The sequence below is a fragment of the Strix aluco genome, chromosome 4 (assembly GCF_031877795.1).
Source record: "Strix aluco isolate bStrAlu1 chromosome 4, bStrAlu1.hap1, whole genome shotgun sequence".
NCBI classification, from domain to species: domain Eukaryota; kingdom Metazoa; phylum Chordata; class Aves; order Strigiformes; family Strigidae; genus Strix; species Strix aluco.
Genome location: NC_133934.1, coordinates 122148954 through 122173350, shown reverse-complemented (window position 1 = coordinate 122173350; position 24397 = coordinate 122148954). Strand labels below are relative to the sequence as shown.

Here is a 24397-nt window from a genome sequence, read left to right as displayed (position 1 = left end):
GATTTTTGCCTCATTTCTGCCCATTGCAGTATGCCCTGCAGGATCTCTGCTTTTGCCAAGGCTGGAAGGGAAAAAGAGTCCCAGCACAGATAGCTGGAAATAACTCCTGCGCCAACATACAGGGACAAAAATCTTCAGTTTGCTGGTGAAAAAAGAGTGATTTTGGCCACTTCACAGGCTGCCTGTACCTCATGCTGCTTGGGCTGCATGCCCGCAGGAGCAAAAGCAAATGTAACTCGGCACTGGGAAGATGTCTGTGCATGTTTTCAGCTTGAGAAATTCGGCCACGAGGGCATCGCAGAGAGGACACGTCACGCTGGGAGCTGGGAGCTCGGCAGACAGATCAGCAGCTCACATCAACCCTCCTCTCTTATCAGCGGTATCTCAGTTACACCCGTGAACCTAAAGCCCTTCATCGCCCCAGGGGTGACACAGCTTCACTCTAAAAGCAACCTCCACACCACAGGGCTAAACCTCTCACTGGCTTCCCCAGCAGTGCTTTCCATTTGTGCCCTCCTCTGGGAAAAGTTGGTGGGAGGACAAAAATGATGCCCAAGACTGTTTCATGGCAGCAAACTGTAAAGCCAGGGGAGGGGGATGCTTTCAGGCAGGCTGTAATCAGGCCCCCAGGCATCAGCAAAGAACAGCGGGGCCATGAAAGATGGTGATTGGAGCAGTCTCCCACCACCGCAATGCCAGCCTCAGTGGCCACAGAGCTCCACGCAGCCCTGCTTGTGCTGGCAGGGACAAGCACGGGGTGGGGGACACCTGTGCGGGGACACCTCCTCCAGCGTGAATGGGCTCAGGAGGAAGAGCTATGCATTTTGGAGACTGAAGACCTCGCTGGTTGCCCTCACTTCCCCAGGGAACAGATGCATTTCTTTGACACTCCAAATACCACTCAGCATCGCAATAGAGCTGTGTTCCTACCCACATTTCCCCAGCCTCCATGGGAGAGAAGGGGCTCAGCTCCCCACCACAGTGCAGACAAGTCTCTTACTTTCTTCTTGCTGCAGTAGATCTGCCACTTCTTCTCTGCCGGCAGCGCGAACATGGCCTCTCTGTGCTTGTCCGTGAGGTCAAGTTCATCCTGGAAAGGGGAAGAAAAAAACCAAAAAACATGCAACATGAGTACACAAACGGGTGATGGCACTGACACAGCCCCCCAGATAAGCAGCGTAAATCAATGTGGGGCCACACCACAGTGCAGCGGTAGTCCTGCAGCATCGCCCCGTGACCATTGATTTGTCAGGGCAATGATGCTAATTCTCATCCTGCTGTTGCTGACCTCCCCCTGACTCCTGGGTTCCAGCCGGCTGCTGGGAGGATGGGGCTGCAAACCTCCCTGCCTCGTTCCTCCCAGACACTGCCTTCATTGCTTTTAAAGGCAGCAAGTGTTTTAGGAAGGATATCCATGAAGCCGTTACAGCTGCCCGCAAGATAGCCTTGCACAGAGGACTGAGAGCTCCAGATGATAGACCACATCCAAGACATGTACAGCAAAGAACAATTCAAATAGGACTCCTCTGTTTTACCACCACTGATAACTGCTTCCCTGAGCACCCCAAGTGGTCCAACCCATTTCCATCGCTGACACCCTCATACCATTGAAAATGGGGGTTTTTTGGCTTTTGGTTTCTCTTCCTATAACTAAAAATAGGCAGCTCTTTTCCTAATATCTACAGTTCATAAAAAGGTACACCCTTTCCATCAAAACTGGACTACGTATTGCCTGGCAGAGATAAAGTTGTCTACTGACTGAAACCTTTATTGGTTTATCTGATGTTATTTTAAAGGACACATCCATTTTCGTCTTGGAGGCTCTGTTAGCAGCATGCCCTCCGCCAGGATGACCGAGTATTATCAAAGCCTCATCGCTTCCTGGAGCTAGATGTAGGTCAAAGCTTTTATCAGAGAACTAAATAAAACATTCAGGCAGGGCTGGGAGGCTTGTTGCTAAAGCCAACATTGATCTTACAACCATGGATGTCTCTTAAAATCACCACCACTGATGACAATCCTTGCGCCGGAGGGGTGTTGGTGCAGCAGTGGGAGCACTGGAGATGCTGCAGAAGGTCACAGGAAAGCCCTGCCATGGCCTCCAGCCAACTCATCCCACCCAGCCAGTCAATTTAATTAAGAAGATCCCTGTTAAAAATTACATACTTAATTCCAGAAACTAAAAAGAGCAAAAAACCCAAAACCAAACAAACCCACATGGAGACTCATTAAAGTTTCCCTGCCTGAATAATAATGCCTATCAATTAAAGCTGGTAGCCCCTGGTACCCCAATCAAAGGTAAAAGCCCCATTTGGTGATGGCTGAGCAAGATGTCTATGGGGAAAGATGGGTCCCTGCACCAGCAAGCCTGCAGGACATGAAGAAATTCAGCTGATCTAATTAAAGCTCATATTGCACCAGTAGTCAAGGAAGGGAGCCTTTAGCTATCTTGTAACCCAAACCCAAGGGCCCTCCAGCACAACACACAGAGACGGAGGGCTGCAGACAGTCCTGAACATCTCGGAAAGCCTTATACATCTACCTCAGGTATTGATTTCACTTCTTGATGAAATTACTCCTCAAAAGGAAAGGTGTTGTGGAGCTTTTTCCATTACATACACATGGAGGATCTTTGCCTTGACTTTCCCCCCCCATATCGACTGACTCCTCACACCAATGTGCTGCACAGAGCTGATGGTGGAGCTCTGGAAACAGACTTGCAAGACACCCTTATGACAGAAATAAACATGCTGCCACAACAGAGACTTGGAAAAAAGTGAGGACTGAGAAAGCCTGAGCCAAATCTGAGACACCTCTCCTCCCCCTGCACCCAGAGAGGAGAACCTGGTTTAGGGACTTCTCCAACGAGTGCCGCTTTCAAACCTCCCCAGGTCCTTACAATCTGGGAGGTCAGGGATTCATATCCAGCAACCGATCTCCTCCCCCACCTTGGGCAAGTCTTGTCACCCTTCCATGCCTCAAGACAGAAATTGGACTTGATGTCCTTTGCCGTTGTCTCCTCAGGCTACATGTCTGTCAGACACCCAGGCTCTGCTTCAGCCCCAGTTCAGCAGATCTAAAGGCAGACAACAGGATGACACCTGACACAGGGACCTGGCTGAAATTCAGCTCGTTGGAAAAGGGCATTTGGGCATGTGGGAGAGGACGAAGGTCTCCTGATAAATACTCATCTCTGCAGTGAGGGTTTGAGCAAGTGCAGGAAAGTGCTTCCCCTGCAACCCTGTTCCCCTGCCACATGAATCTGGGATTCAGGCATGAAAGCACCAGCCACGCACATTTGTACTTAGGCTCGTAGAAAAATATTGAAACTTTCAAAGTACCCATACCCTAGAAGTACAACTTGTGCAAACATGAAGATTTATTAAACAAGAAAAAAATATCTAAACTGAGCTGAAGCCTATGTGGGAGCAAGAAGGGATAGAGCAGAAGAACATACTAGGTGCCAGTACACGACAACGTGCAAATACATCCAAAAAAGGTGCAGAAACGCTTCTGAGACCCACACAGCCCATTTTGTTGTGCCTCAGCTCTAACATGTTCAGTCATCACAGCCCTGCATCACTCAGCAACACCTACCTAATGATATCTTGCAGGATGCTTGGGAGAGGTGTTTAAACAAATACTATGCAGCACTGAGTGAATATGAAAATCCTCATAATCAAACAGTGACTAATGACTGTTATTCTGAGTTGTAACAGCGACTTAGCCGTGAAGAGTCAGGTCTTTGCTGGTTTTATGTGTATGGGGATTCCTGCACCCACCTCCAGCCCTTTGCTTACGCTCACTGATGGCTACCTCCATACTCCTTGGCCCCACACAGACTGCTCAGAAACTGCCCTTCAAAAGATGAAGAGAGGACAGGAACATCAGCCATCTTTCGGGGGCTCACAGACCACTGTACAAACACAGCTCTGACAAAGCCTTTAGCAATTGCACGGTGGTGTTGTAGCACAGCAGAGAAGCCATGCACAACCTCAAACCAATATGTGCCTTCAATTAATAATCATAAGCTCGATAATTAGGTGATTCTAACTGGCAATTAATTTTATAGGCCATTTGCAAGTCATACACTCCCGCTACAGCGTGCAATGTTGGCGGCTGTTGAAGACTGACAACACAACCGGTGGGTCTGTGTTCCTTAGCCCTGCAGCCCTCACTCCTCACTTTAGCCACCTTTCACAGCTCTGTCCCTTCCACCTGGCTGCCTCCCATGGCAGGATCTGCCAGCTTCACTATTTTAAATATTTTTCTGGAATCGGGTCAAAGGCACGTAAAATAACAGCCTCATTTTGCTACCAAAAGGAAGTCTCTGCCCAGAGTGTTTTTACTGGAAAGAGATACGCTACTCTTAAATATTTATCCCGTACAGTTAAACTATTCACCTTTAGATCAGGAAACATGTTTCCACATTAAATCTTCATTTGAATATGATTTTTTTTAAAAAAAAAACAACACAGGGGAGATTTGATTCTCAGCGTGTATTTGCTATTTCTAGGAGGTAAAATACTTCCGTGTGGCTTGCTTTCCTGACAGCTCTCCACTCAAGTCAAGCAAACCTCCCCCTCTCTGAGCATGGCATGAACTTCAGTGAAGGTGATCCCACACCGTTCTCCTACATCTACCTTAAGAACACATGGCTCAGCTCAGCACGCTGTGAGCACGATCCTATGGGCCAAACAAGTTTTTATTAAGTGGTCTATACCTTTCCCTTGGAGGACACAGAGCAGCACTCAAGGGGAGATGTTCCCACGGTCTGTACCTCCCTGAGCTGTCAACTGGGTGGTATGAGGAGCCCAGGACACCAGAGGTCCTCTGGTCCAACTGCCTGATCAAGCATGGCCTAGAGGCACTGCCCAGGACCATGTCCAGATAATTTCTCAATATCTCCAAGGAGGGAGACTCCACCACCCCTCTGGTTTGCAGCTACCATAGCCTTCAATCACCTCCTGAAGGCAAAGCCAGATCAAAGCGAGGCACTGCTGCTGGAAAAAATGTTTGACCCTTCCAGCAGAAAGGGCAGCAAGTCCAGCCCCAGACCCACAGTACGGTCCTCGGTGCAAGCTCCTGTCCCTACCACTTCACCCATGCCATGGTGGACATTTTAATGAGCATCTTCTACGGGTTGAGAGCCACAGGCTTTAATGGGAGCAACAGCAGGAAGCCAGCAGGATGCTGCAAACCTTTTGACTTGAGAAAAGACCTCCAGGATGGGCTCTCAGAGCTGGGTGAGCCTGAGTGCTGCCCATCCATGGCCCCAACACCCCAGCACAACCATCATGGGTTCTTCCCCTACATCCCACAGGTCCCACGGGCCACCAAACATTCTGCAAGAAGTAGCTGGGGAGTAGAGATTAACTAAGGGACAACTCCCTGTGTAGGAGTCTTCACCCTCAAAATTTCTTCAGAGGTTGTAGGAAAAAAGATGAAAAAGTTTTAAGTCTAATGTACCTTTCCTGCTGATAAATTGTGTAACCATAATACATGGAGGAGATGGGGGAAAATAAGGAGGTCATCCATTGCCATAATTGAAATAAAAATTAATTAAAATTTGCTGGCTTGTTCTGGGTTTATATAAACATACGTATGTGTGCATATATATATATACATGAACGCACACACACACACAAAAAGACATCACCAGATCAATAAATGACCAACATAATAAAGAGCAAGTGAATTTACTTCTGATGGATGTATGCACAGAGTTTAGAAACTTCTGTGAGACTACAGCACGTAAAGGCAAGATCTCCTGCGTCCTCAAACAAAGCTTGAGAGATCCAAGATTGTTCAAAAAAGAAAAAAAAATGGAAAGAAAGAAACAAGCAGGAACTTTTTGGTAACATTTGGCATTAGCTGGTACAGCATGGGAATTAAAAAATAAGTAAGTAACAGCCTGTTGAAGCCTGCATCAGCTTCCTTTCTCAGGGTTCCTATCGCTTTTTCACTCTCTTCCAGGCATTCTTCTACAAGTTCATCAATTTGATTTATCCCAGAACGCTGCAGTGTCAAGGGAAACAGCACTCAGCATTTTTCCCCCTGTACCTCATCTAACCTTCTTCCACCTTCTTCCCATATGGCCAGCTGGGCAACTGCCCGCCCGCTGCTGCCAGCCCTGACTGCCATGAACCTCCACCTCAGAATCATCTTAGCTTGTTATTTTCTTTTTAAGCAGTTTTCCTAAAGAAACAGACTTGATCAGTGGCTGTTACAGTGTAAACTACCGCCTTCACACACATCCTGCACTGTAGGAGGAGCTCATCTATTTGCAACATTTATTTAGGTGATTACAATTCTCAACCTATGCAGATTTATCTTAGGGTTTTTTTTTCTAAACAGGAAGGTAGTGGATGAAGTCTTTTATTTTTAGTATTAGTAACAAAAATGCCTCCTCCCTAGCATGTCTTTTCAGTGATAGGACCTTTAGAACTTAAAAACAACTCCTTAGACAAACCAATCCCAAATATTATCACTGTATTTTTCTAATTTACCCACAACAACCAGCAGCTGGAATTACAGAACATAAACAAAAATCAACTATTCGTATTTCTTAATGAATAAGCATAACAGATAGAAATTTTTTATTAATTTTGCCTTTATCATGTAATAAATTTTTTGAATAAAGGAAATTGCTTACAGCAAGGGAATGAGTAGCAGCAACAAGGAATGACATGTAAGCACTTCTAAGCGCTTACACCTAGTCAACCTCTTCCCACATTGAATTTTTAGTCCCAGATTGGAAGAGAAAATACCCCAATCCACCCTGCTCTGCAGCTTTCAGTTATTGACCTGAATGCACTGGACAGACGTAAATAAAATATATATTCCTTTCTTCTTCTGCAGGAAAGATTATGGCCATCAATAGCTGATTTAACTCCTCAATAAACTCTAGCTGCAGCTGGTTCATGTCCCCACCAGTTCAAACACCTAACTGAGGCAGACAGCATGTATTACTTCAATATTATTTCATTTAATTAATTATTTTAATAGGCTAAAGGTTTTAAAGGTGTTCATATTCCAATACTAATGTCTTTTAAAAGACAAGTATCTACTTAGGTTTCTCAATCTTTTTTGTTGTAATATATATCTATAACTGCATATATAATTTTTTTTAAATTTATTGAGCTTGGCCTTTTGTGACCTTTTCACCGACATCATCTGGAAAACCTTTCTCCCATTTTAATTAACACAGGGTGCTTTTACAGCCTGAGTTATTGATCTATGTAGTTTTACCCTGAAGAACACTCTCAGATCTAGAAGCCCTGTACATGGATCACACTGCTTTTTTCCACACAATTGTACATAAGCACAGAAAACTAAAAAATAAGATGTATTGGCCCATTACTTACTACTGTGATCACTACACAATGGATTAAAGTCAACCACAGCTGGACATGACTGCCCTTTGGTGGATGGACCACAAATAAAACACAGAGCTGGCAAAAACATAAGAAAGTGGTTTTGGATGTGGATTTCCCACCTATTTATGGACGCAGAGAAGCAGCGCTCTTTTCAGTGTTTTTAGGTGCCACCTTCACTGCTGGTATCCCTGAGAGCTACTGAAGTTGGAAGTCAAACCAACTGGTCAAGTGTGGCTCCAGATGTCCCCTGCCCAATGCCGATGCTCACTTAGGAAAGCGGTGCAGTATTGGTCTGGGGCTAAACTGCTCCAAGGTTTCCCCAGCTAAGGCCCTAGGAAGGGCATTGAAAAGGGGCTGGATGGGAATTAGAAATATAAGCCAAAACGTCTTGCTAACATTTTTTTTTGTCTTGCTTTTTCACCTTGCTAGAAATTTTGTTACTGAGAACAAATTAGGTCAGTGTCAGTGTAGCTTCTGGGATGTGCAGACACAGCTGAAGGTTGGTGCTTTCATGAAGAAGAAAGGGGTTTGAAGATATGACATAATAAATAAGACAGTCAGGGCCTATTCTTGAAGATAACAGGAACAAGGATGGGACAAATTAAAACAAACCAGCTCAAGATACAACACAGATGCACAACACCTCCTAAACAGACCTCTGTGAGCATGCGTGAGCACTAAGGTCAACCAGCAGACATGGTGAGGAAGACTACCAACGACCCCCAGGGACCCTCGAGACCACCACCCTGCAAGCAAGAGCATGCGTAATTAGGATGTAGATATTGTAATTAGTTCCAGGAAATCTAATGCATATGCAACTCATTTATCAGAAAAGTTATGAATATGCATAATCTCACTGTATATTAGCTGCTGCTTATAGATCTGGGGCGCGCTCACCTTTGCGAAGCTATTCGCCTGTGCGCCCAGCGCTGCCATAAAGAATACCTGCTTTCTAGAACTCCAAAACAAGTCTTAGAATGTTCCTCTGCCGGCTTTTACGGTAACAGTAACTGCAAAGCCTCACGCCAACTCGATCCTGAAAGCTTCCCAAGATTTATTGCTCTGTGCGTGGGAGCAGGAGCAGGAGCCAGCTGCAGCCTGATGCTGATGGCAACGTAAGATGGAAGTGGACTCCTTGCATACCTGTGGCTTGGGTGGGACAAGTGGCCCTTATTTCCCCACAACCGTGGCTTTCGTCACAGCCAGCATCCTTAAGTTATTTTTAAGAATTTAATCAGGTGCAAAGCAGAGAGTCACCCTGCAAGGAGTCAATTCCTGACCAAGGCTTGACATCCAGCAAGATGCCTAGCACTAGCAGGCATCAGATGGGCTTACAGATGTTAGGTGTTGTTGGGGAAGGGAAGCTGATCCCTGTAAATAACAGTATTGATCTGAACACTGGAGTTGGTGAGAATTAGGACCACTGGGTGCTCAGGCAGGATCCTGCCTGCGGGGCTGCAGAAAGCCTCAGCTGCCAAAATCTGTCCTCAGTGGTGCTCGCACGCTGAGGAATGCCCAGACACTGCTGGCGACAGATACTACAACAGTATGAACACCTTTCACTTGCATCTGCCAACAGATACAAGGTAGGAACAGGCTATTCCCAGCACGAATGCTTCCTGCTGAGGTTGGTGATGAAGTACAACCCATGTGCTGCTCAATCCTGCCTGTAACTCTAGCAACACCATCCAACCACTGAGCAATCAGGAAGAAGACCACTGCTGGGGCAGATGCCCCATCCAATGAGGCCGGTACCCTCTGTGGTGACCTGTGCCAGAAACACCTGTAGCTAGTGCAAGTGAAAAACCTAAATGCCCCAATTAAGGTCACTGATGCGTTACTGAATGAGCTGCCTAGGCATCTCCCAGGGACGTGGCCTCCTCTTTTACGAAGTGCAAAGTGGAAAGCATTTAGCAAGTAGACCATATAATTTTTCCACTTCAGCTGTACTTCTCCTGGAAACAAAGAGGTTTCTTATGTGCTCTCTGCCTTCAGCTGGGGTTCACATTGTACTGTAACATGGCTCCTTTGTAAAAGTATGGGTCGGGAACAGCATGGTTTTTGGGCAAGCCCCCATGCTAGTTTGTAGCTGTAACAGATATTGCAATTACATGAATGCTTCAGCTGAAATACAGCGTTCCTTGGTGGATTACTTCATTCGGGTCCATGGAATGCATGTAGGCAGAAAATCCTTATTTTCTTGCCGAATAGGTGTGTGACTTCTATATCAGATGCTTATCTATCAAAACATACGTTTAAGAGCTTATCTGTGAGTGTATAACACCATGAGGTGATGAAAATGAGTGCTGTGAGCAGCGGGCTGGGACATGAGCGTGGCAAGTCCAGGCTGTTTGCATCTAATGAGCCAAACCTGGGCAGCCCAGTAAAAGTGTCTATGTGGTTCCCTGCTGAGTGAATTTAAAAGTAGATGTTACTGAATCACTTGGTTTTCTTTCTTAAAAGCGATTCATAAGTTCAAGGGAGCTTGGTCTTGTGAGATGGTGGTGGAACGGCGTCAGGAGCCCTGTGCCACATGTATGGCCCTGGACAGACTGTGCAGAAAGGGGTGTTTTGCCCAGGACACAAGGGCTATTGCAATCTTTTTTTTTTGGGGTACCAAAGGCATGCTTTTCTTTGCAGATACAGGGGAAAATGGCTTTGGCCACCATTCAGCGGTTCTCAAAATCCTGAAGTCCTTAATGCTGCAAAGACCAGGCAGCAAAAACGACAGCTGACCTGCAAGCATGAAATGCAAAGCTTGGCTTTGCAGCTGATTCTTCAGCTGTTACTTAAAAGCCGTGTTGTTTTGCAAGGCCTGAAACCTCATACTTTCTCCTTATTGGATTAGAGACTGGGGGAAAAGCACATTACTTAAGTTCCTAAGTAAAACTGGATATCGCTAGCAACAAGTTCCCAACCCAGCACTGCTATTAACACGTAACAGCGTTCACACTGACTGCACCACCACCTTCTCCTTGGGGTTGTCCTCCGCTCCCCGTTCGAGCAGCATATAAAATAACTATCATCCCAGGATGCCGAGAGGGCAGGAAGGCACGGCTTTGTGGGACAGTTATGCATGGGGCATCTTACCCAAGTGCCCCACATCATGAGCCACAGACTGATCGCCCACCATGAAGCATTTCAAAGGTGACACAGAATTAATCTCTCTGACGGGGGATGCTATCTCCTAACAGATAGCATTCAAAGAGTGGCTCTGATGAAATGCATTACTTGCCCCAAGTACAGTAAAAACAAATGCTGTGATAAATCTTGTAAGCTGTCACAGACCTCTTCTTTGTTCCCCAGGCTCCCGAGTTTCCACTACTTAATAAAGCAGCAGGGAGGGATGGAGCAGCCTTCCATGTCACGGGACAGGAAGGCATAAAGCCCAGCACTTCAGAGACTGTGAGTGAATATCTCCCCTCCAGCAGATCCCAGTGAAGGCAGTCACTAATACCATGCAACATCAGGCTACACCCGTCCTAAGCCCCGGGACACTGCACAGCCACCCACCTCCTGGCGTCACCTTCCCAGGTCTCTGAGACCTGCTGGCTGCTGAAGTCTGGGTGGAGGGACCCTGTCACATCCCACTCAGATGAGGGAGACAAGTGACTCAGATTAGTAACGGTGAGACAAGTCTCAAAGTCCAGACATTTATTAACTTCCCACAATGTACTAATTGGATACACAATAATTGCCTAAGTATATAATGAGTTGTGGCAAGCAATACAGTATGCCTTGCATTACTTAACGGTAGTGAAGGAAAAGGGGAAAAAGGAAAGGAGGGAGATGCAGAGAACAGAGAAATAGAGATCACCAGTCTGGGTTCCTGCGTCGATCCCGCCAGCAAGGGTTCCAGGAGGCATCTGTCTTCCTCACTTCACTTCACTCTCTGGACCCACCCACCCCTTGCCCCTCCTCAATTTATACACACTTTCCTTGGGTCTGTCCCCTAGGTTGACCCACATACCTAAGTATCCCATGTATGGGGAAGGATAAGGTGTTTCATGGGATGATGTAATTAGCATGATCTTGTTAGTCTTCGTTAGCATATTCAGGGGTGTTAACTTTAATATGCATTTCGTGGATAATGAAGCAAAGGTCATTCACCGGACAGACGGCCCTTGAAATTTGACCAGGTGCACCAGAGCAGAACTGTCCTGTCTCCGCAGGGCTCCCCCCCTCCAGCTGCATCCTGTGTTATTCAGGCAGCCTTATCAGCTTCAACCTCCACACCATCCACCCCATGACTATAGTTTCGTTACTTGCAAGTGTTTGAGATATTCCTTAGCTCGGAGGGCCTCCACTCCCCCCACTATCCTTTTATCTCTTTCTCAGGCTGTTCTTCTCAGTCTTTGTCTCTTGCAGGCCTGTTTCTTTCAGGACCTTTTTTTACAAGTTGTCTCTCACAGACCCAGGGAAGGTTACCTGCTCTGGTTTCATAGGCTAAAAACAGGCTGCTGCACATTACAGGTGGGTTGCAGGGCGAGACGGCAGCTGCTCTAATTTCTTCCACAGCACTAACGACAAGTTGGAGGTGAAAAGTCTAAGAAGCCCCACTGGTACAAGTAAATGGAATTTCCTCAAAGCCCAGGTATTTGGGAGGACAAACCTTGAGGGGCAGCACTTCCTCTGAGCCCGCCCCTCAACTGGCAGGGATGCAGGCTAGGAGCGATGTGTGGGACCAGGGAGAGGCAGCACCTCTCACTCCAGGGGCAAGCAAAGCCACGCCAGACCCAGCAGCTCCTCCGAGCATCCAGGTGGTCTGAGGAGTTGCTGGAGCATTGCTCTGATACTGTCAGGACGGAGATGCCCCTGCGATCCGCCCCACCGGGAAGAGAGGCAGTGAGGGGTCCTGAGTCCTGCCGGGCTCCCACTGCCCTCTCCAGACCAAGCCGTCCAATCCCCCCATGCCTCCACCCCCTCACCCAGCGCACGTCCCGTGGGGCCAATGCACACCACCACACACAGAGCGTTTCATTACAAACCTTCAAGTGACAAGGAGTGTTAAGCAGATATAAAGGACATCAGTCATTTACCCATCTGGTGGAAAGTCTAGTTGCTGGCAGAAAATAGAGAGGATTGTTACGGCAAGATCTACCATATGGCACCATTATGTGGAGCTTTGCAAGTGCTTTCTCTGAGCGTGCAAGCAAGATTTCAGCCTTTGAAGAAACGCTGTATTGTTAGCCTGGATACGCAGGAGCCTCTCGAAAGAAGCCGTGGCAGATGGCACAGCTTTGTTCTCTTGGTTCGCTGGCAGCTCGTGCAGCCCCAGATATTCCCCTTCGCCAGGGCTGAGCATCCCTACAGCACAGCGATCCTCCCGATGTCTCCTACGGGAGGACTGATGGCTCCTGAAACGCCTCAAATCTAACGGATGTTACCTGGCAGGTACCACACCGCTGCACGAGCCCCAGGAAGCAAACACCGCTGACCAGAGCTGGCGGGATGCATCGGTGTCAATGCAAGGAGAGCTGCACGAAATCACAAAGCCTTGTCCCAGCCAAGGGAGCTGCAGATCAGTAAAACTTGTTGAAATACCCCACTTTTGTTTGTGCCTCTCTGTCAGCACCTGCTCCTCCCTGGGTGGCTGGGCCTGGCCGGAGCCCCGGCAGGACAGCGGACAAAGAAAAGCCTTTCAGATGGGGCCAGTGCCTGCTTGAGCGACATCCCAACAATACACTGATGAAAATCCATTCAGCCCAGGCAGAGGGAAAGGAAGGGAAAGGGAAAAGGTTTCTCCGGGAAGAAGCAATGATCAGTCATTGACCACAGCAACAACATCTGCATCTGCCCTGAGCTGGGGAAAAGCCCCTGCCTGCTGCATACTGCTGGCTGGGACAGGGTGTATCGTCCCTGCAGCCCAGGTTGGAAATCAGGCATTTCTTACAGGCTAATTGCTTCTGTTTGTGCCCAAGCAAAACAAACTTGTTCCTCCTGAGAAACACTCGCACAGCCACAGAATAAACCCCTAACTATTTAACTATTGTACTGAACTATTCTAGTTAAAATCCTAAGTGTCCATATAACACATAGCAAGCCATGAAACACACACCAGGAGAGCAGATTGAGCCTTTAGCTGACCTTGGAGTCAGCTGCTCCAAGTCCCTCTGCAGCTCAGGCCCTGGTCTTGTGCTGCTGACATGGGACAATTGCCGATTTCTCATGCTACAGATGTTTCCCTACTCAGAGGAGCAGGCACACTTAAAACCACCTGAAGCTCAGAGAGTATTTTGTGGGATGGCTCCAAAAAAAAAGAGGGTTTGCCCTTTGATGTATGCAGCATGCCAGGATCTGCAGAGCAGGGACCCTGATAGTTTGTTGGTCTCTGCGGGAGGATTGTCCATCCTGGTGACCAAACCCACTGCTGCAATGTCCCCAAAGATACTGCCCATCCCAGGCCTGAAAGCTTCCACCCCTGCTACTCCAATTTCTTAATGGGAACAAATGGGGCAGAAAAGTCACTATTAAGCTGCAAGAGCAGAGTTGGCCAAGGACCAAACTGAGCTGGCAAAGCCTCCAGATCCCTCCATCCCCTTTGACTTCCCTCAACCCAATTGACCAAGAGCCTGGGGGGGGGAGCCTTGGTCCCACAGAGTGGGCACAAGCCATCCTGTCCTGGACAGTCGAGCATGACAGGTTGGGTGGCATCGGGTTCCTGAAGGCGTAAAAATCAGCCCAGTGCCTCTGAGTGCTTTCTCTGTCTCTCTTCCAAATGTTACACAGTGGGTTTATACAGAAACAGTGGGGGGACACTTTCCAAACCATTTAACTAATGCTGAAATTTAATATCCGACACCAACAGGTTACTGAGAGCATGAAGGAGCTGTTGTAATGGAGGGGGGCGATTTGCATCTTCACTCCCCCCAAATGGGAATCTGCTCTCTTGCACTCATGGGACAGAGCTCGGCTTCCCCCTCCCTCCCACCTGGCGCTGGCTCAGGTCGAGATCTGCCTGATGGGTTTTTTGGGGAGCCAGGGGGTTGCAGCTGCTTGCACAGGAGCACGGTGGGCACCCGCTGTCCCCCCTCTCTATATGACTTCAGTCCTGGAGGAGCCAGCACAGCTCCTGCTGCCAGCATGCCCTGGAGCAGCAGCTGCCTCCAAGCCTTATTCTCACCCATGGCTGAGGGAAAAAAAACAAAATCTGGTCAGCACAGAGCAAGGGATGCAGAGCAGAAGGCCACACCAGTGCATGCCCCGGGGCCTGATTGATACCTGCGAGAATCACTGGGATCCTGCCTCGCCGCACACACAGTGGTTCCCTGCAGCATGGCCTCTGCACAAAGCATCTGGCTGAATTTGGAGGAAATGCTTTGAAAATCCTGGGTTAAGACGAGGTGCCAGAGGCTTGGTGGGACTCCAGCACGTGAGCCTCCACAAGATGCCTCCTTCAGCCTGGCTGGTGACATCGAGCTGCAGCACAACAAGCCCTTATGCCGCCTTTGGCTGGGGCATGGGGATAGTTTTCCATGGGAAAGAATTTCCCCAGGAAAATCTGATTTGGCCAAGTTATCAGTGGACAAAAATGTGGAAGAGAGGCAGTCACTCCACCTGAACAAACCAAACCCGACTGGCGGTGTTTTGCAGGACTGCTGCAAGAAGAGTCCTGCTGCAGGGACGTCTCGTTCCCACCGTGCTGTGCTGGGTGGCCCAGTCTGTCTTCTCATCTGTCCCATGGAGAAGGACATCTGGGCAAAACCGGCCCTCATAATACAACCTTGAGCTCTCCTCTATCAAGTGGTCTGGCTTACCAAGACCATGCTGCTTGGCATCTAATGGGACACGCTATATATACCATGAGGTGTGACTGACCAGCATCACAACTCCCAGCTCCCTCTACGCATCAAAGGACCGTAAAGAAACCCCATTTCACTGCTGAATCCACTCCAAGTGGTCCACCCAACAAACCACACTAAAATGTTTTTGCTCAGAGGAAATTAAAGCTTTTTTTGTCTGTCAATTTCTTTTTTTTTTTTTTTGATCCATGTTTTTCAGAGTTTTGGTACCGAGGGATAAAGAAACAACCTGACTCTCCAAATCTCAATTTAGCCCACACCCAAGGATTTCTGCGAAGCAGAATGCCCAACAAGTAAAGTCACTTTGCACCTACAGCAGATAACCTGCTTTAGCGGCTTGGATACCCCTGCATCACCCCAAAGGTGCACAAAGTCAGACCAGTCCCCAAGCCCTGCTCTAAGAAATCAAGGCTTTCTAATGAGAAAGAGAAACCATCTCAAACTGGCAGTATATCAGGGAGGAGCAGAGCTCAAGGTTTAGTGCAGAACTGCTCCCAACAGCAGCCCCTGATGCTCCCTTCACACCAAAGCTTGCCTGAAAACTCAAAACCAAGTCTGGGGAGGCTAGAAAGAGATGAAAAAAAAAATGGGAGCGGAAAATAAAAATAAAAAGCATCCTACTTACCACCAGCTCGGTGAACATGACGTCCAGCTCATCCACCGGCGGCATGGGCAGCACAGGATCCATGGTTTGAAGGGCAAAGCTGCTGTCATTGCGCAGTCGGTACGTGATCTCGGGGTGGTCGCTGCTGCGAAAGCAGCAGAAGATGAAGGAGATCCCTCGACCGCTCCTCTTCCTTGGGGCCATGGCCAAAATCCTCTGCGTCCCTCCCTCCTGGGCACTAGATCCTGGGGGGAAGAGAAGAGAGGAGGCTCGAGCAGCTGCCCCGCAGCGCTGTGCTCCCGTCCCGCCGAGGGGAGGAGGAATCAAAGCCACCCACGTGCTCGGCACAGAGGGGAAGAGCAGAGACAGTTTACGTGCCAAATATTTCTGCTCAGATTTGAAGTTTATGGTCCTGGCAACCTTGACGACCGTGCAAATTAAGAAGATACATTTGCTTGCCTTGTGCCAAAGCCGGCAGCAGCAGGGGAACACAGGGATCAGTGGCAGGGATCCCTGTGGGGAGAGGGGTTCTGGACCCCATCACTGCTGCAAATCCCAGAAAATCCCTGTCAATCTCCCTGTGTCGTGGCAGCCAGGCCAGCCCCCATCTCATTCTGGCCGGGGGTATGGCAAATTGGGGAGGCTGCTGCCAGAACAGCTGGATATGCTCAGGGCCACCAGGTACGTGGTCCCTAGCATGGGTGACTCGGTGCTTGAAGAGCTCATGCAGCTCAGGATGCCCCAAGCCACAGAAAGCAGCAAAGCTGAGAAAATATCCTATATTCTCCCCCCAGCTCTTAAACACGTCCCTAAACATCTACCAGCAACCACCAGTTGGGTGGCTCTTTTTCATGGAAAGTTTTACTTGGCTTTAATTAGATAAACCCTACTTGAAATTCCAGTAAATATTTACAAGATGCGATTTCAACTGATAAAAATCACACGGTGCCGGTAGCTCAGACCTTCCTACGCAGTGCTTACGTCGGGCATCACTCGCGCCGATGGTCACTTGGGTTTTGCTGGTTTCTGAAACTCAGGTTGGGAGCAAAGCTCAAGGCAGGAGACATGTGACTTGCCTGACTGATAACGGCAAAGACCAGGCAAATACTGCCCCAAAACTGGGATGTCAAGTCAATGATACAATGATACAAAAGGAGGGCCGCCTACAAGGAATGAGGATGGCAGAGAAACACCCTAATAGAAAAATTAAAGTAGAGAATTTTTAAAATCCTAAACATTTGTCTTATAAAGTCACACACCCACACATTTTGTCTCTGCGAAACAAGATGCTGAGATGTTAAGAGACAGGACAAACAGCCAAGGTTAATGCAGAAATATGGATGACTCAGATTTATTAACAAAGCTGTGAAGAGACTTGGGAAAAAAGGTCAGCATTTGGAGAGGAGTGTCTGATCTCCCTGGAGCCAGTCATTCCACTCTGACTATGGATTTATACATCCAAATAAACAGCCACCATGCCCCACAGAGAGCCAGCACTGGACGCAAGCTCGAGGCAGACGTGGGGTCGGACCCTGCACCACCGCTTGCATGTCAAACACTGCCCTCCCAGAACAGGGACCTTATAGAAAACTCAGGCTCTATCCACATTACTTTAACAGAGGATCTGACCCTTTGACTGGTGTTTGATGGCATGTTTTTAGCACATGGTGTAATCATCTGCTGAACCACGAATGATGGGAAACAGTTACTGGGTCTTCATGCAGGATAATCCCAGGCTGTGTTAACTGCTCTGTGCCCAGTCCGGAGGGTCCCCCTTCCCAAAGCACCCCAAATTTCATTCCACATTTAGCAACTTGGATGTAGAAAAATGCAGCCGCTGGAGGAATTTCAGCTGCCGTGAAAGCTCTCTCATCGCGGCTCCCCCGCAGCCAGCACCGCAGCAAATCCATTAGCAGCCTGCTGGCATCCCTTCAGTGTTAGGATGGTTTGGGGACCTGCTGGAAAGTTTCTTTCCTAAAGGAGGGAGGGAAATAAAAAAACAAATGCACGGACCTTTGTCTGCTCCAGCACAGAGGAAAACGTTGCAGGTTTGGGTTTTAAAGAGCCACAAGGAGCAGGGCACAGAGGGAGATGCTGGTGGCTGCCCAGCGCTTTGTGTCTGGCACAGGAGCTCGGTCCCAACCCGCACATCCTCAGTTGTGCAAAGTTTGGTTGCTTGGTCCCAGTCCATGCGTATGGCCATGCTGTGCCCAGAGCAGGGCCTGATCCTGTTCCTGCAGCTGGTCCAGAGCAAACAGACCCGTTCTCCTCTTCCACAGGGCATTTCCCATCCCCTTTTCAACACCACATCAACTTCATCCTTGAAATCTGCTCTATGTACAAGCTCTGACTTGGGCTTGCAAAAATGTACAGAAAGCTTTTATCAGAACACCACCTGCTCTTCAGAGATCCATGCTCCTGACCCTGTTTTACGAGGAGTCTGAATGACAGACCAAAATGCAAGATTTTATTTTGGGTTTTAAAGCAGACAGTCATGTAGCAAACGAGACAAGGTATTTTTGGGCTGCTTCCAGCTCTGGAGCTACTAAGGTTCCTCATTTTCCTCTATAAACAATTAAAAAAACCAAACCACCCTACAGTGCAGGCTGAGTGGGCTGTAGGTTATTAGCAACCAAGGCTAAAAAGGGTTAGAGAGAGAGTATGTTAGCTACCAGGCAAATAGCATTAAACCTTCAGAAGGCTGATGAATATTCATTGACGTGATGGATCAAAATCAAAACACAGCTCCCTGGCAGGTTGTGGGGAGCTGCAGACAGCACAGATTGCACCGTCAGAACAAAGTCCAGCTATGCAGCCTTCTCCTTTCCTGCAAATCCTACAGAAATCAGTTATTCATGAAGAAAAACTGACAGACTCTAGCAACCTGAAGGCTTGCATTAAGGAAAGCAGAAGGGACCAGTTCCACGCAGCATCACGTTAAGTGTCCTGCTCCCACCTCCCATTTATACCTTTGAGCACTAATTACATCAATAAATTTAAGTCAGATTGTGATCTAATGGTGCCTTCTGGACTTTACTATTGAGTGGGCCAGAATAAATTAAGTTTAATTGCCCCTGTATGTACAGAGCCAGGGAAGATAGGATGGGAAGGGTCATTGAAGGAACTTCTAGCCAAACCCCAAATCCCAAGGCAGGACTGATGGGGCTGAATCATTCCCAAACAAATTCGCTTCCACAGAAACAAGGGTGGAAATGTGTGTGTGACAGGCTCAGCCTGGAAGCCCAGGGAGAAGAGGGTGAGGAGGAGTAGAAGGAGCTTAGCCTACGCATGCCACCAGGACTGACTGGGGGTTCCCACGCAGGACAGAGGCCATGGGCTGCAGCTCAGCGATGCACAGAGAGACAAGTCTTGTTGTTTTCCCCAGCCCTAAAAAAAAATCATCAAGCCTACATTGCCCTGAGCAGTGCTTAAATGAAATCAGTCATCAGGAGAAAATTGGACCCCGGTGTCGCTTCCGCCTTTGCTTTAAGGAAAGGAGAGCAGCAATTACCACTTGCATATTCAACAGCCTCCTCAGCAAGCTAAATTAGCCCGCATGGAGCAACACGCTGCCAAAGCCTGTCTATGACCGATGCCCCAACAAGCTGGTTTAAAGCCAGCACCGGTATTGCAGCATTGCGGTCTGCAGCCTAAAAATACCCAGCAAGGGTACAAACACATGCAAAGGAGCGTGCACACTCCCCTTCACACCCGCCTCCAAACCCACCCAGAAGCTAGGAGCTAAATCCTCAAATATGAATATTAGCGTGTTGTTTTTCTGGCTCCTCTCCCATACCCTCCCAAAACAAGGATGCAAGATCCTGAGTGAGCTCTTTCTCAACGGGGAGCTTTATTTCAGTGCATTGCACAAGGGGAGAGTATTTTTGTGCAAGTGCAGTAATGCTCACTGTCTGTCTCTGACGAGACCTGACTGATTTTGGCATCTTAGGCCACGCCAAGCTTTGCGTCCCCCCCACCCTGCACAGTTTCGGCACAGCCTGGGATGCTCCCAGCCAATGGAAATTTTCTGACTTTTCCATCTCTGCAAAGTGACCTCCTTGGCTGGCAGTGGCTGGGAGGTGCTTGGCCTCGGCAGACAGTTTTAGAAGACACTGTCACCCCCACCAAGTGCTAGAGCCAGGTGTCCTGGACCACTTTTTAGAATGTAGAAGGCAGAAATTTGGCATCCTACACACTGCACCCTACGCTTGTCCCATCCCACCGCTGAGCAATGGTGCACCCTCCCTCGGTGCTTCTCCCTATGCATATAACACCCAGCGCAGAGCACAGTGCTGGGCTGCACGTCCAACCCACTAAATACCTTGCATCATTTTTTTAAACAAACAATTCTAGACGATTTTCCTCTCGCTGTAAGTCACGTCCAGACCTCCACAGCAATAAAATCTGGATGCTCCCACAGCATTTTTCAGACTTGCTGTATGTTTGAGGCATCCCCTGAGAAGCATCAAAGCCTTCCCTGGGCATGTTTTGATTTTTCACCTTACGAACCCAAGACAGCCAGCACCCTCCTTGGCTCCGCTCACTGACCCGACCTCTTCTCGGGTTTGGTCCTGATTGCGAGCCCTCCAAAACATGTGTGTGGTGCTCTTCCCATACAATCAGGCAGCAGCATTTGGGCTCATCCCTCTCAAGAGCGAGAAGTGCTGCTCTGCTTCATGTTTGCACCAAAGCCAGTACAAAGAAACACTTTTTAATGAGGGGGAACCAAGCATTATTTAATTTTTAAAATAAAAGCTTTGTTACCGATCTCTTGTATGGATGGAAAGCTCAGAAACAGGACTGCCTTCCTCTAAGCAGAGCTACCTTCCCTCCACCACAGAAGCCCGGAGGACCTGAGCCCATCACCAGTACCTCCAGCATGGTCCCCGCGCTGAGCACAGTGACAGCACCCCTGGCACGGCTGTTCCTGTTTAAAGCAACCAGGACGACTTTTTGTCCACAACTGCACATGCTGATTTCCAAAAACCTCTTTCCCCAGCGTAAAGCTGTTTTCATGCACAGACTGCACAGTAGGAGAATGCTTGTGTTTGGTGGAAATCCGTGCGTATCGGCAGGAGGGGGAAAAAACCCAAAACACGCGGCTAAAGGGTTTTAAACTGTTTGATGATTGCCTTTTCCCCCTCCATCCACCCATGAAACAGCAGCCATGAAAGGGGATGGGGACAGGACCCTTCCCGTGATGCCACAGGAAAATCAGCTGCCAGGAGGAGCCTGACTCATCACTGAATCACAAGAGCTGTAATTCTCAGCGTAAGCAAATCTCAAACATTTGGGTTTCATGGATTTATAAATACATCTGCCAAATCCTGAATTACCCCAGATCCTCCTTCCCCTTCCCAGAAAACTTGTTATACTCCATGAACCCAACAAAGAGGGTTTTGCATTTCCAAATTTTGCTCGGGCTGCCTGGTACCCAAAGGATGCTGGCAGGAGCTGGCTGCAGTCGCAGGTTCTCAGCTTTCTCCTGGAAAGCCCCATCTGCCAGCACCATCAAAAACCCAGCGCTTGCCCAAAATGTGTCGCCTCCTCTTTGTATTCTTTCCTTTTATTGTGGCATTCATCACAACCTGAAGTGTACATCTGGGCCTGCTGTCTCGCAAGAAGAGGGATTTTGCACTGTTCAAGGGCAGACAAGCTTCGGGTGCTCGATGGTGAAATTCAGCAAGAAAAATCTAACCAGTTTATTCACAAAGCCAGTAAACACTTATACATTCATTGAGGGCGGGGGGGGGGAGGATTGCACAAATTTGTAACACACCAGAAAAAGCCTTCCTTTTTCAATCTAAACGAGCCTACTACAAGCAATAAAAGTGCTGGGAGAGATTTTTTTTTGCATGTCTGTATGGAGCTCTCCTATCCAGAGGTATTGATGATGCAACCCAGGAAAAAGAGCAATCACCTCCATCGCACTGCGAGAGTATCATGGCTTGGCCTGGAAGCCGCCTCTCCAGTGCGTGAGCAAGCTCCCTGCCAAGGGAAGCACACGCGCTGTTGACTCTGCAATCCAGTTTTCAGGGGGGAAGAGCACGGTGCACAGTAGGGTGAGACGAGATCTGTCTTAACACTCTCCAACTGAAATCAATCCTCGGAGCAGCGCCGCTCAGTTTGGCAAGCCAGCAAAAGTCCGGAGCAGGGGATGGTTGCTGGTGTGTTGCAGGACCACGTCTGTCCCATGGAGCTAAGCTTGGGTCCAAGGAGAAGATGCTGCAGCATCCATCAGCTGCCCCAGGGATCCCTGCACAGCCCTTCAACCCCTGCAGTTGCAGAGACCAGCATAGCTCAGTTCACAGATGAATCCGACCAGGGAAGACACCGCTGGAGCAAAACTTTGTTTCGTTTTTGAGGATTAAAATCCAAACCCTGCTGAAAGTTTCCCAGTCAGCTAGACGGTGAGCGGTGCAGTAACACCGAAGAAGGTCACAAGTTCTCCACTAAAAGGGTAAACTTAACGGATGACAAGCTAAGTGCCAGCGCCAGATCCTCCAAACTGCTACAGACTGCTTATTACGGGAGCTCCAGCAGATCAGCTCAGGCAAATGCCATTTATTTCAGGAACAAGGACAACAAGCGTGGAACTACAGACAAGACCCAGTTTGGGAACCTATATAAATATATATATATATTTCTTTATACTCACTAGGGTGCTAAACGACCCAATTCTACAAACGCACACATGCCTTTTTTCCAGCAGCCGGGTGGATTTGTGGTCCTTCTTTTGCAGAAGCAAACCAAAAAGCAGAGTGGGTTGGTGGTGGGAGGAAGAAAGAGTTTTCAAGTCACATATTCCTCCCTCAAGTACCCTGAATGATTTGCATCCTGAAACCCAGGCACAACACTTGTAGGAGGTGGGTTAAGCCCAAGAGACTTCTCAGGAAGGCAGAGGGAGGCGGAGGTGGCGGGGGGCTCTTCAGGAAGGATGGTGGAGCATCCCCTTGCCCTCCCTGCGCCCCAGCCCAGCTTCAAAAGGCAGCACATAAAAACCCAGCAGAAAGGAAAGGCAGCACAAGGGGCCGTCCCTCCTGGTGCTCCCCTCACCCCGCTCTTGTTTCGGGGCGGCAGCTGCCGGCGCTGCATTGTGGTGGGGCTCAAAGGGGCAGAGACAGCCCTTTCAGAGTCGAGGTCACGCGCAGGGAGGGATTAGCACAGACCCGGGGCTCCCCTGAAAGCCCGCAGCCTTGCAGAGAAGTTGTCTTTTGCCATTTGAAGCAGGTCTCTCAGGAAGCCTTTGCAGGTATCCAGCCTGGGTTATGCCAAGCCTTAGCCAGGCAGCCCTCAAGGCAAAAAAACAGTCAAGAGAGGGATGCGAGACCCCCTGGGCAGCTCAGGGGTTGCTACAGCCCCACCAAGCATACTCCTCTATTCTGGCCCCATCCCCATCATCCAGCAATCCAGCCCCAGTCCATTTCCATTGCTGGTTTTGGCTCGAACTGGATGAAAACACTCACACAAAGCACAAAACACCTCCAGGACACTGATAACACCAAGCTTTGCATCTGACCCCAGAGCATTACAAGTTATATATAATTAGCCAGGAAGAGCAGCTTCAGTAATCAGAAACCTCCTGTCATGTTGGGCACTGGGACCACCTCCCAGCCCAGCTACTGGAAGGAGACCTCCCCTCTCAGTGTTTCCCTCTCCATCTGAAAGGACGTGGATTTAAGTTGCTTCATTTCCAAGATCACTCCCAGCTCTGGGTACTCCCTTTGATGGTGCAAAGCTTCTGTCAATAAAAACTCAACAGCCTGGCAAGCAGGGAGAGAGAAGCTGTATTTCCCACTGGAGGAGGATATTTGTTTGCCAATTAGCTTTTTCCTGGAGAACAATAGTTCAATAAAAACCTTCCTTTATTTTAATTCCCCCTTTTTTCCTCCCCCCCCCCCCCCCCCGCCTCAAGCCCTGCTCCTCCAATGAATATTTGGGCTTCGACTTTGATTTATCGTATGCAAAGCCTCACTGCTGAGCTTTCCATTTCACTGCTTCCCGTTTCAGCAGTAATCCCTGGGGTGAGACAGGCTCTCTGAGTGTAAAACTGAGGGGGAAGGCAGGCAGGGTTTTCCTCTTTTAAAGCCTCTTAATTAATTTGGCTTTGCAAACTGGAGTTTCCAAGTGGCTCAGCAGCAGACGCTTCCAGTCCATCAGCACAGCAACGTCTGCCGTGGGGCCACCACCACAGCAAGGCAACGAGGAGCTACTGGCTGAGTCCCCATGGGCTAGTTTTGGGTTATATTTGGAGATTTTTAGGATTATCCATGCATAAGGTGAGGCTACTGGAACCGCTGGTGTTCACACAGCTTGTGGTGCGTAGCAAGCTGTTTTTTTACTCTTTCAGAATGGAAACTGGGTGGAGGCTGCTGTAAATAGGAGTCCTTCCTAACAGGGACTCTGATGGGTAGATACTAAACTTCATGATATCATTAAACTTGTAGTCCAGAAAGTGCCCAAAGCAAACAAAACACATTTGTCAGACCTCTCAGCTGGCCTACCCATCTGCAATGCTGATCTTTCTTTAAAGATTTTTAAATCCTGATGTGATTTTAAATCCAGAGTGATTTTTCCCCCTGAAGTATGAACCTGGGGTTGAGAATTCCTTG

General features: G+C 48.5%; 1 protein-coding gene across 4 annotated transcripts in view; it reads right to left on the bottom strand.

Moving 5' to 3' along the window:
• The window catches only part of DAAM1 (dishevelled associated activator of morphogenesis 1), a 98974-nt gene that overhangs the window by 44379 nt on the left and 30198 nt on the right, over positions 1-24397 (bottom strand). For all 4 annotated transcript variants that reach the window (XM_074820900.1, XM_074820898.1, XM_074820901.1 and 1 more), the window contains 2 exons: positions 15807-16030; positions 1001-1090 (listed from right to left, as the gene is read on the bottom strand). In XM_074820900.1, the coding sequence (XP_074677001.1) occupies positions 1001-1090; positions 15807-15989 (273 nt within the window). In that variant the 5' untranslated portion in view covers positions 15990-16030. The remainder of the gene's footprint in view (positions 1-1000; positions 1091-15806; positions 16031-24397) is intronic.